This window comes from Haematobia irritans, chromosome 4 (genome assembly GCF_050003625.1).
Source record: "Haematobia irritans isolate KBUSLIRL chromosome 4, ASM5000362v1, whole genome shotgun sequence".
Classification (NCBI taxonomy): Eukaryota; Metazoa; Arthropoda; class Insecta; order Diptera; family Muscidae; genus Haematobia; species Haematobia irritans.
The window spans coordinates 1,073,804-1,087,225 of NC_134400.1; the positions used below are offsets into that span (position 1 = coordinate 1,073,804).

At 38.6% G+C, this 13,422-nt stretch overlaps 1 protein-coding gene across 1 annotated transcript; it reads right to left on the minus strand.

Annotated features, from left to right (window-relative positions):
- Positions 1 to 559: 559 nt before the first annotated feature.
- Positions 560 to 7,995, minus strand: Toll-6 (Toll-like receptor 6). Its single transcript, XM_075305240.1, has one exon. The coding sequence runs from the start codon at positions 6,907 to 6,909 to the stop codon at positions 2,281 to 2,283; it is 4,629 nt and encodes a 1,542-aa protein (XP_075161355.1). The 5' UTR covers positions 6,910 to 7,995; the 3' UTR covers positions 560 to 2,280.
- Positions 7,996 to 13,422: the final 5,427 nt, after the last annotated feature.

Genomic DNA, 13,422 nt, shown 5'->3' on the forward strand with positions numbered 1-13,422 from the left:
TGTTTTATTTTTCATATATATTTTTAGCGACTGGAGTTATTTTACAAATTCTTTAATAAGTCAAAAAATGCAACAAAAAGGCAAAAAGATGTTTTGGAATTTATAAGCTGAAACTTCATATTTTAAGAAAATATAAGCAGTTTTACCAAGTTTCACCGATAATTCAGTTGAAATCCAATACAAACATCAAAAATATCTAATTTTTGGAGCAATTTTCTTATATATTTTTTCAATATTTCCAAAACATTTATCTAAACAAACAAATATTTATCATATGCTCAAATACCTGAAGTAGACGGCTCCATTATAAAATTTTCACTTTTAGAAGTCTTAATTAAAAAAATTATCACTGGAAATATGCAAATTTTCACTTTTAAGCAATGCGCGCAAAAATAATAATAATTATTGAACTTTGAAGACACACTGCAAATAAAGTAAACAATTAAGAACTTTTATTTTGGCAAGTAGTGATGTAGAATTTTATCTTCTTTCACCCGGTACCAAATACGGTTATTAAAGTTAAAGTTCATCTTTTGAATTAATCGCCACTTTTGATGGATTTCAACCCTCTGTGCGCTGGTGGAATATTAATTTAATCATTTACTGTCTGCTGGAAATCTCCGAGTCTGTCTAAGTCTATGCCAATGGTTGAAAAAACAAAAAAAAAACTTTGTGTGGATTTTTGTGAGAGGAGGTCTTGGGGAATCAGGTGCTTTTGGAATATGGAAAAATTTCAGATTTTCTGAATAAAGAAATTAAAACATATTAAAGCGGTTTGTTTTAGAATTTCAATTATTTTCATTTATTTCATTTTAATTTTTTTTTTGATTTTTCCTTACTGCTGTTGTTTTTGTGTGATTTCTTTTTTTTCTTTAAATATTTATAGATCTTCTTCTTATTTGTTTTCTTTCAAAAATTCTTTTTTGTATATTCTATATGAGGGTGTATGTATGTGACTGCTGAGTTAGTAGTTGACGTTGTAACGGAAATGTGGCTCTTATCAGTTAGTTTCTTAGTTTTTTGTTTTCTTTTTTCGTCTTTTTCAGTTTAGGTATAATTTCATTGAAATCTTATTATAGTAGAAATGAAAACAAATAAATAGTTAATTAATTAACCTTAAATATGGTTGTAGTTTGACTTGAACTAAGTGTGGGTGTGTGCGTATTTGATGAATTATGGTCAATTTGTTGGTTTTGGAGTCTAGTCTCACGATTGTGTTATGGGCTATTTACAATGAATTATTGAATGAATTTCCTCTATCGATTTCATTTAGTCAAATTGGGAGAAACATAACGATTCTCGACGAAACCGAAATGAAACCTAGAACCCCGACTATTCGTTTGTCGTATGATTTGTCCGTCCGGTCTATAAACTTTCGAACTTTTGATGTCCGTCAGTAGGGTAGCAGTTTATTAGTCCGTCCATGTGTCAACCGTCCGTCTCATGGAGTTTCACTGTCTATTCCCCCCACAGTCCCCCAAGTCCGAATATGATTCTATGGAAATTAATTGTAGTTGCTTGTCTTGTTGTACATTTGTTTTTCTTTTGTTGTTTGTGTGCTATCGATGAATATCAGAGATATCTTAGCGCAAAAAAAAAGAAAGTTATATACATTCTGTTTATTTGTTTGGTAGATAGATTTTGCTTTTTATTTTCCTTTTTAGTTTAATTATTAATATTTTCCTTCGTTTCTTCTCACACATGTTTCTCTAAAAAGAACGAACTAAGTTTATCAGTCTGTTGTCTGTTTGTTTTTATCCAATTAAAAATCTCAGAGTTTTATAGATTTGAGTAAATTTTCATATTTAACTAAATTACTTAAAATTAAGACTTAAAACAAATACTTAACTCAACATAAAAATAAAAACACATACAAATTAAAAATACAAAAAACAATTATAAACAATTTTCATATATATGTGGGTATAAGTACAATCATTCAATAAATAATTAATAATTGATTAAATAAAAAGTAAGTGTTTGATTTGGGATGGGAGAGGAGGATGAGGGATGTTAGGGAGGGATTCATTTTTATATATTTTACAAAAAGTGCTGGGGTATTCTTCTATTCTTAAAATAGAGAGACGTGCACTTCATAAATTCACTGGTTACATAGTCTGTCTCCTGGGAAAGCTTAAATACTAAAGCATTCTCTTCATCTTCTACATCATCTGGGTTATCGTCAGCAATGTGTTTGGCAGGACCATCACGTCAACAAACGGCCGTTTGCTGTTGCTGCTGTTGGTGACGCTGTTTTTGAAGTTGCTGGTAATTTTGATGTTACGCCCACAAACTGTTGCTCTCCTCGCCCACGGAGGCTGTGGTTGTATTGATTTCATTCAGTGACAGATTGGACTCGTAGTGATTGAGCTCATCATCGGGACGACAACTTTCATTGGAACTATTACTGCTGGAGCTATTGCTACTACTGCTCTTGCCTGGAGCTGCACCACAACGACAGCTTAGGTTGTCACCCGTCGTCGATCGTCGACAACTGCAGGGAGCTTTCTTGCAATTGTAACTGGTCAGTGTACCATTGACCAAAGGTGGAGGTGGTGGTGTAAAATTCGATGAGAAGCTAGCCTGTAGGCCAGGTTTGCGCCTGCTACTGGTGCCCTCGCCACTGCAATCACAGTTATTTGAAGTCTTTTGCAAGGTGGCCTGTTTCGAATAGTCCACGCTATCATATGTGGGAGCCACCATATCACTAGGACCAGCACCTGCACTTCCACTGGCAGCAGCACCTCTCGGAATTTGGCCATTACTCATGGTGTAGTAGGAGGGAACAGCATACTCATGTTGCTGCTGATGGTGCATATGGGCTGCCGCCAGAGAGGGAGGTGGTTGTGGCCGCATGTGGTTGTGATGGCGCTGGAATTCCAATGTCTTGGCATGCTGCATCTCTTTTGACTCCTTGTTCGCCTTGTAGCCCATCTCGTTGAGTGTGTTGAATTTACAATTAGCTGCCGCAGTCGGAATAGGAGCATATCCTCGGACACAGTCATTAATCGTGGCATAGTTGCCACAATCACTGTATGGCTTGTCGGCCACCACCATTCCTCCACTGGCCACCCGTCCATTGGCAGTTGCTTGATATTCATGGGCCGCTGCATAGATGTTTACCGACGAGCGATTACTCAGGCAGTTGGTTGTGCGTTTGCTGCGGACGTGAGGTAGAGCCAGGCGAAGTTTCTGCCAGAACTTTTTGTCATCCCATTCGATGCAAGTACTTGTGCGTAGGTAGTGACGCATATCGATGTCGATGTCTCGTTGGGGCAAGTCGCCATACAGGATGAATACAATGCGCTTTCTACGTTTGACGATTTCGTGCAGGGCACTCTTGTACTCAAAGCGAGACCATTCGTTGTACAAAAAGTTCTTGGATAGAACCAGCACGAATTGTTTGGCACTCTCGGCAGCTTCAATGACGGCATCGGTCACATAGGCATTAATATTAATGTCACGGTAATGGAGGCATGCTCGATAGCCCATGTCGTTCTCGAGGTTGTGGGCCAAAATTTGATTAACGAAATGCTCATCCTGCAGACTGTAGGCAAAGTACACATCATTCAAGCGCTCCTTGTCCAATTCCTCTACGAAGCCGGAATTTTTGTAGCACATATTCAGTAGGCAATTGGAGTGAGCCCACATTTTCAGCTCTTGGCGGTAGCAGAAGAGACCCATGATTAAACCAAAAAATCCAACAAATGCACAAGTGGCCATTAGCAAAAGGGGTAGAAGACTTTCGATTTCACTGGCTTGAACATAGGTGGCCACATCCTCACGCAGAGTGCATTTTGTTCCATTCTTTTCACGTAAAACACTGGTGGCATTGTTGTAAACACAAGAAACACGTGATGCATCGATAATTTTGCCCGAGTTCTGGGCCAAATAGGTACGGAAATGCATGAGGTAACTACACTCACACGACCACTGATTATCGGCCAAACCAATTTCGGCCAAGTAGGGATTCAAAGCCAGTTGCCATACCTCAAAATGCATCAGGCGATTACCATCCAGGCGTAAGACCTCAAGCTTCCTTAAGGCATGGAAACTACCATTACCAATGGTGGCAATACGATTGTTCTGTAGATAGAGTTCACGTAGATTTTCCAAATTGCTAAACTCGTTGCCCTCCAAGGAGGTAATGTGGTTGTCTTCCAAGTGCAGTACGACTAATCTCTTTAGGCCGCTGAAGGTGGTGTTGTGGATGATCTGAATGTTGGAGTTATTCACATACAGTACGGCCAAGTTCTTGCGTCCCAAGAACGAGTGACTAGCCAATTCTACGAAATTGTTGCCATCGATATACAATTCGGTGGTGTCCATGGGTACCTTGCGAGGCATAGCAGAGTATCCGGCACCAGAACATTCAACAATGTTTGTGGACCAGGTTTGGTCGTGGAAGCAGGTGCAGTTGGTGGGACATGTCATTTCACAATCACATGCATCGAACTCACAGCAATGGCAAACAGCAAAACAGTGCGTCTTGTAGGTACAGAGGAAGTGCTTCGGTTCAGCCTCAATTAGGGGAATGTAAGCACGTTCGCGATTGTTAAGTAGCTTACAGTAAATCGTCTCCAAGTCCATGATGCGGGGATATTGGCGTGATTTGATGTGGTTGATTTTTTGGAGCCAATCAATGTTGCAGTCACAAGTGAAGGGATTGCCACCAATGTAGAATTCGGGCAATGAACGATGTTCGTGCACGGGCAAAATGCGCAGAGATTTGACATCTAAAGTGCTAATCTGGTTGGCATACAGATCCACACGAGTCAAATTGGTTTTGTGCATGAATGTATCGGGATCCACTGTTGTGATAAGATTGTCGTTGATGAACAACAGCTCAATGGAATTGGGTATAGAAGAAGGTGATATACGCTGAATTTGATTAAAGCTGGCATCGATGGTCTGTAGACGTATTTGCGAGTCAAGACCAAAGCGATTGGAAAGTTCTACAAGACGATTTTTGTGCAGGTCCAGCCATTGAAGAGTGCTAGGTACATGAGCGTAGTCGAAATGTTCAAGGCGATTATCGGAGATATTGAGCCACAACAACGAGGGCATATTGCTGAACAAACCATTAATATCACTGAGATCATTGCCATCCAAACGTATGGCCTGTATGCTGGAAGTCATCTCAAATGCTCCTGGCTCCACCACTGCAATGCGGTTGCGAGCCAAGTTGAGAATCTGGAGACTGGGCAATTCCTTAAATGCATGCATGGTAATATTCTCCAAGTAGTTGCCAATCAAACGCAAGCCATACAGATTGCTCAGGCCCTTGAAGGCATTATCCTCGAGTACGGTGATCATATTTTCTCCCAAATCCACAGTGCGTAGCAGACGCATATTACGCAAAGCCAAAGGAACTGTCTTCAATTGATTGCCATTCAAATTCAAATCCTGCAGGGAACTGCAATTACGGAAAGCCTCCGGATGGACTCCGATAAGATGGTTGTTGTCTAGCGATAGCAGCGAAAGGACATACAGTCCATTCAGAGCATATGCATCCAAGTACTTGAGTTTGTTGTGCGATAAGAGTAACGTATGCAGGTTGTTCATTGGGGCAAATGTCTCGGCAGCTATGTTTTCCAGCTGGTTGTGGCGTAGATTAAGAATCTGTAGGGTATACAGATCTGTGAAGATTTCAGCATCCAACTTGGTTAGCTTATTATGCGATAGGTTAAGCAACACCAAACGAATCAGGCCAACGAAGGTACTGCGGTCAATCCAGGTTGAGGTAATTTGGTTGTATGACAAGTCCAAGGCCTGCAATTGCTCAAGGTTTGAGAACAGTTTTGGCGACAGAACACTGATGGAGTTGTTCTGCAGGTAGACTTCTTGGATGGAAGACGCTTGTTCCGTAAACAGTTCTGAGGGCAGAGCCACAATTTTGTTGGAGCTCAAGTTGAGGATTTGCAAATTCTTCAGACCACTAAGAGCTTTGTCGGCAATCATTGAGATTTCATTGTTGTTTACCTGTAGCACACGAAGGCGCCTTAGGATGGCAAAGCCATTGGCTGGCAGTAGGACAAAGTGATTGAATGATACATCCAATATTTCTATTTCAAAATTACAGGCAGTGTTAAGGCGTTTGAGTGCTTCTGGCGAGGGAGTGGGTTCCGAAGGATGTTCTTTGGAGCGGTCACGGAATCCCAACTCATTGACATCTTGCAAGCGGTTTTCGCTCATATTGAGCGATATCAGGCCGCTCAATGAGCAAAAAATATTCTCCGGTAAAGACCAAATGTTGTTAGAGGAGAGGTCCAGACGTTCCAGGTTCTTTACCACAGCAAATGCATCGGGCTCTATGTCAAAGCTCAGAGAAGGCCACAGGGTATTGTGGGTACGCACTGTCAAATTACGCAATTGGCTTAGACCATCCAAGACATTCCTATTAAATTTCGAGAGCTTGCAGTATTTGATGGAGAGCTCTTGCAATCGCTGCAAATGGGCAAAAGATTGAGGCTCCAAAGAACTCTTGGCCATGATTTCATCATTGCAGAGTACGTGTAGACCCACAGTATGCTCTGAGGGTATGACACTAAAGTTGGTCGTATCAAATTCACTGTTGACGGTGCGCAAATTGCAAGTCAACATAATTTCTGGATGTTCCGGTCCAGCTGCAGGCAAGAAATGACAATCGTCTGGGGTGTCATAACGCATATCTTGGCTGTCCATGTGTGCGCCATGTATCCCTGTGGCGGGCGAATGCAATTGGGTATTGGAAACTCCAGCTTCACCCATTATGGCATTGGAGTGCTGTTGCATTTGTTGTTGGGCTGAATGCGTTGACAATTGCTGTTGAGGCTGTTGTTGTTGTTGTGACTGTTGCTGCATGGAGACATTGCAGACAAACAGGCTGATTATCGCCACGATTCTTATGAATTTCATTGAAGAAGCCATGGTATCCGTTTTGTTTCGGAAGATTTGTGATTGGAGTGTGTATTGTGTTTGGTGGAAACGTAAGAAACAAAAGAGGAAAGGAACCAAAAATGTTTGCCTAACCAAAAACCAAAACGAAAAATTGGAAAAGTGTTTTGAGGTCTATTAATCCCTTCTAGGCATTTTGATAGAGGTTGTTGGTTTTTTCGTAGATGGTCACTGGTCGTGTGGTTTTCTATCAATATCAGCTATGTGATTAACTCTTCTCTGGTTGTCGTTTTGACCGTTCGTTTATGGCGATTTCCACATCACGTTACAACCGAAGGATATGCTCTGAAAATTGCACATTTGTTGTGTTTTTATTTCGTTACGTTTTTTGTTTTCTTGATTGCTTTTCTTGTTGTTTTAAGGATATCTGATTACAAGAATACTCTCGCACTTTCTCACATTCACACACACGCACGCACTCACTCCTTCTGCTCTTGGAAGTGGAGCAAACAATTTCTTGTGCAGATGCTACTTCAGATGTTTCTGATGTTGGCTTTGATTTCGTTAAAATATTTTCCACACGATTCTTTTCGTTTTTTTCTTTCTTTTGCAATTTTTTGCTTCTAGTTGTTGTTGTTGTTCTTCGTTTAATTTTCACACTCACGCTTGACTTGTTTGTTGTGTTGTTGTTCTCGTTTTCATCATTGATGATTTTAAGCACATTTGATACTGTGTCTCCTTTTTGTTCACGAGAGAGAATTTCGTAATGGGCTTTTGGTTGTTGTCGTCGCCTTTTGTCTAATTAGGAACATTAATCGTTATTGAATTTAATTAGAATTAATGCGGGATTACAGCTACCGCACAATTCACAAACAAACAAACTTATACACTCACACGCACACACGTTCGCGTTTCTTTATGTTTTCGCTCTTCTTTCACTTCGTTTTATTATTTTCTTCAATTTTTTCGGTCACTCACAAGACGCACCCGTTTCTCAGGTTATATGTGTATTTATAATGGGTGAATAAAATTTCTGTGTGTGTTTTTTTGTTTTCTTCTTCTAGGGTTTGGTAAGTATTCTGTATGAAAAATGTTTAGAACGAAGAATTGAGGTCTTTCTCGTTCGAGTTCTAACTAATGACTGACTTGATATGGTCGTGCAGCAACCCTTATATAGATGTGATAGTTTTTCACTTTCACAAAAAGAGACAGAGAGAGAGGAAGAAACATTTAGTTGTGCACACAGACACGCACACATAGACACGCAGTAAGGAAACAGCAACAGAGAGATTATCAACGATACATGGCAGAGTTGAATACAATATGTGTTATTTGTCCAAAGGATATGAACGGGCGTAGGGAAATCATAACAGAGCATAACAAATTACTTAGATATGGAGAGCAAGAGCCGAGAGAATCGAATGAGAGTAACGATGACTGAGAGATTTCTATATAGAGTGTAGAGTTTTTTTTATTGTCAATTATTTACGCTGCTCTCTAATACATTTTCGAAAATGTTTTTCTCATGCCACAATAGAGATGGGAACGCATGGTTAATGGACACAGCCAGCCAGACAGACGGCCAACAGCATCCTTGTCCAACAGCTGTCGCAACAGATTTTCCTTAGAAGAAAATTTTCACCACAGCAGGATGCCCAAATACAAGACTCATTCAAAAATAACATTATGTTAAGATTTCCTTCGACCGATAAGTGACTGAAGATGAAATGCAAAATATTCACTCGCACACACACACACACACTGACACTCACACACATACTCAGGCTATTACAAAAACATATTGCTCTCTGTGAGTGCACGAGTATAGGGTGTCTGTTTAAGGGAATGGAAACGGAACAAGCGATTTTCCTTTCTTTCCAAAAAAAAGTCAACTAGTGTGGACATTCTTGTACAACGACGATTGTAATCTATCAAACAAACATCCATGATTTTGAATATAAAAGAATGGAGTTAAGTAGATGCGACATTATGATGTACAGTGGGATCAAATAAGCAAATTTGTGATCTTTGTACATTATCCATTGAAATTTAAATGGAATAATCAGAATAAATATAAAATTTTATGTGGTGTAATGTTTACGAAAAATAGGAGGCACCAAATATATGAATTCTTAAGGGAAAATTTACTATGAACTGTTCGCCAGCTTCTTTTGATTAAATTAAAAAAATGACTTTTTCAATTTATTTGTGTTGATTATTTCAAAACCAAGCTAACTTTTCCCAGAAACTGGATAGCTTTATTTTCGGACTTGCATCTGTATATCCTATACCACTCCATAAAAATGTGCCTACAAGCCATGTTGGTTTGGACCTCACAGTTTTGTTTTACTTCTTACAAATACAAAGTATACGCCGCATTGGAAAAATTTGTAATATTTTGATGGGGTGTGCACCTTTCGTGCCCCGACCCACTATGCTTTCACCAATGACGCAAATAGATTACGTGATTTTGTATGTAATTATAGGAGCGCTTTGTTTATATCAAAAAGGCGACATAAGGATAATTCCTATGATGGGGTTAGTGATGACGCTCCCATTCAACTTGTTCTTGTTGATTAGCAATCAGAGCAAATCAAATCTGAAACTGGAAATCTAGAGGTATTTTAAACCTACAAGTATATATGTGGAATATGGTGTGCATTGGTCCATGATTTGGTAAAGCCCCAATATAGACCGATTTGACTTCTTGGGCTTCTAGACACCGCAATTTTCCGATTATCGTGAAAATTGATATCAAACTAGAAGTATTTTAGATCCAAAAATAGGTGTGACGAATATGGTATCGTATCGATCTTTTTTCGGCTTTAGACATCTCAATTCTTCCCCGATTTGTAATTTCTCCGATTGAAATTCGAAATTTAAAGGTATTTTAAGTCCACAAAGACCTGTATCCAATTTGGTTTATATCGCTTTATATTTTGGTAAAGTCCCCCATTTAATACAAACTTCCGTTTTGAATTATTACGTATTTAAAAAAAAAAAGTTTGCTTGGATCCATAGATTTTTTTAAGGATTTTGGTATTGATTCCCAGGAATCCGCACTCCTTGAAATAAAGAAATATTTTAGGGACCTATCTAGCTTATAACCTAGGATGAATAAAATTAACATTATCGAGTTTTAGTCCTATATTTGCGATATTTCTTTAAATCGAAAATATTTTTCTTTAATTTAATGGAATTGTTCCTTACAGACCACAAATTTCCAATTTAATAAAAAAAATGAAGTAAAGATTATAAACTGTCTAAGAAACTTTCAAAGAAATCAATTTGGAAATTATCTATCGACCAAATCAAAACTTCTGTAAATATTTGTTTCCTAGTTATGTCCATTATTCATCTCCCATCCCACTGTGTGCCAATGGCTGTAGAAAGAACGACGAACGGTGTCCTCTTTTAAATCCGCTTTGAATTTTAAGCTGATTACCAACATACGTCATTGTGCGTTCGACATCAGCTTCTTTGGTCGTAACTGGGTCTATTCCTACCGGAGACGACAGTCTCCTTTTCTACTTAATGCCCAAATCCTTATATGGGATTTTAGCATAGCTATTAACTTCCGTTTGTCCATTACTATTTTGGGGATGACAAAGAATTTCATTTCCAAGTATGTTACAAGGCTCTTGATTTCTTCGGTGACATATTGTTTGTACTTCTTTCCTGCCATTGTTGCTGGGAATCAATAGTTATGGCCAGAAATGTATAAACCAAAAATAAGATTATGGACTTAAAAATTTTCATTTATTCTTCTTTGCTGAAGTCAGAATTAATGTTATTATTTTTACCTTAGGGCGTATATGTCCACATATGTGTGTGTGTGTATGTTTTATTCATTTCTATAGATGGTTGGTCATTGCATTGTCATGCTATGACCATTTATCATATGCATCGCTAATGTGGTTGGTCCTGATTTTCATTGTTGCAAGCAAGCCAGCAAGGAAACAAACCAACCGGAAGTGAACAATAGAGGTAAATTATTGTCATACAAAACCCAGCAAATTCTTTTGAAATAAACTCAGGTCAATTATTTTTTTGCAATTTACACTCAATACCAAAGAAAACATTCAAGATGTGTCCTTATGTATTTGTTTTTTTTTTTGGAAACAAGGAGGAAGGAACTTCGAGGACACCCAGACAGTTTGTTTTGGGAGCCTGAACAGTGAGACCATTCAGCATCCATATCCTGTGGGAATTTTATTTTGACATTTCAATTAAGAGGCAATAGAACATTTGATAGAGAGTACACAAGAAAATAGAGGCCACCCTCAGTACATAGGAAACCGGACATACAATTATGCCCGCACTTAATTGTGTGTGGCCACATTGGTTTTATTGTGATTGCTGGCACAATATTGTCACCGAACATTGTTACCACATCCGTCGCACAAATGGCGGTCAGTTTTCCAGCGAAAAAGAAAACAGAACTGGCTAACTAGTTTTATTGTCCTTGAATGCAATACCAAGATGGTTGGCCTGCCTGCTGCGAAGGAAGAAAACGAGAATTTATCTCACGCAAAATGTCCTTGACTTAATCGAGGTTCGCCGGTTTTAGCATCAGCTAAATGACCAAGGATTGAACGATTTTAGTTTTTTTGCCCAAACACATGCCAAATTCTCAATTACCACAATTGTGGGTTTTCTTGCTTAGAGCTCACTGTTTGAATACCGAATTTTGTAATTTTCAATTTGCACGCAAAATAACCTTGAGAGTTTCGAAAAGCGTTCTAGCTATCTAAGTGAAATTTGTTAGTTTATTTTTTGTTTGTCTCCACTGGCAAGGATTTAGGGTAAGCTGTCACAAGGCCATTTGAAATGGGTTCCGAGTAGTTGGCATTATGTCCTACTATCATCTCCAGCAAGTGAACTGCTACGCCATGAAAGAAAATGGGTCTCAGCGAAGATAGGAATTAGCATTAAACCCATCTTGCTTTTTGGATTGACCGTTTCGCAGAATAGCCTGACAAACGGAGGAGCTAATGAACAATTCATGTCAGTTGCTAATTACCTTCAACGAGCATAAAATCTTCTGCTGTTTTTATCTTTAATCAGTAAAGATATATTTTTATGCCAAGACCAAGATACTTACACACACATATACACACTAAGCTGCCCCATAGTCCATCGTTCGCATATGTATTCCAAAATAAATTCATTCAAAGAGATTTCCATCACTTTGAATGACTAGCCGACTAGGCTTCCTGACTTGACTGGCTTACTAACTTACTTCTATGTCCGTTTATCTTTGGCTTTTTGTTGATGCTGCTATAGCTCCAAATGCTGTTTTGTATCGCATGGCAAAGTAATTCTCTTAATATGCCACAAAACGTTATAGACAATAGCCGGGTAATTAACAAAGCTTCCCTATGGTCTCGTCTTTTTGCCGAGCCCACAATGTGACAGTGTCGTCGTCATCACCATGGACATTCGGATGTTTGGCAAATAACACAATTAGTGAGTAATGCCATAGCTTTTAGATTGTTTTTCATCCTTGTATCAAGAATTTTGCGTAAGACTTCTACGTTCATGCATGTGAATGGGTGATTGGTCGTATGCGTGCTTGGGCCAGTCAGTCGGAAGAAATGAAATTTGGGGGAAATATAAAACCTCCCCCTCCCCCTCCAACAAACAAACTCTTATTAAATGATGCAAAAAAGACAATAAAACCTTATTTAGTGGTTTACTAATTTAGTCCATATCAATCTGGTACTGCTCGCATGGCTCATCTTCTTGCCCCATATAAGGCATTGGGACTTAATGCTCATTTTCAAAGTCAGAACTTGAACAAAAACAAATATCCGTCAGCAGAAGCCTACAGAAATAAAAACAACAGAAATGTGTCAATTACTAGGCAAGAAAGCTTAACGGGGGAAGGGGGTGGATGGCGCTATGAACAAATTATGCGTAGAATAAATGACAATACCTACCCTGTCTGCCTTCATGTAATCCTCTCTGCAAGCAGCTCAATGTCAGAGTGATATTCTTAATAAGGACATAATAATAATCAAACGACCTACTTCTGCAATAGCAATGAAGGGGAAGATGGCTCAAGCCATACTTTTCGTATTGAAATTAAAATATGAAAATGTCTAATTCTTCGAATTTTTGAAAAATTTACTTTTTGTATTAAAAAAAAAATAGGAAACTATGAAAGAAAAAGTTTTTTGATATCTTAGAAAGTCGAAGTAAGAATTAAAAAAAAAAATCTTGAATTTATGGATAAATGACCCTTTACTAATGGGGCGTTTTGACATTTTTTTGTAATTTTCAAATTTGACTAATCGACATTTGAAGCTTATGGTCATCGATTACAATCGAATTTTCTTCTTTTTGTAAATTTCAAATTTGACTAATCGACATTTGAAGCTTATGGTCATCCATTACAATCGAATTTTCTTTTTGGACCGTATTGACTAGGGCTATGGAGTCGAGTCAATTTTGCTCGACTCCGGCTCCGACTCCAGTATTTCTTATTAGCCTCGACTCCGACTCCGGAGTCGACTCCAGGTGGTGTACCTAAATCTCATTTTA

What these genes read in the sequence shown, in the direction of transcription:
- Toll-6 (XM_075305240.1), bottom strand. Translation starts at nt 6,909, where the DNA reads ATGGCTTCTTCAATGAAATTCATAAGAATCGTGGCGATAATCAGCCTG.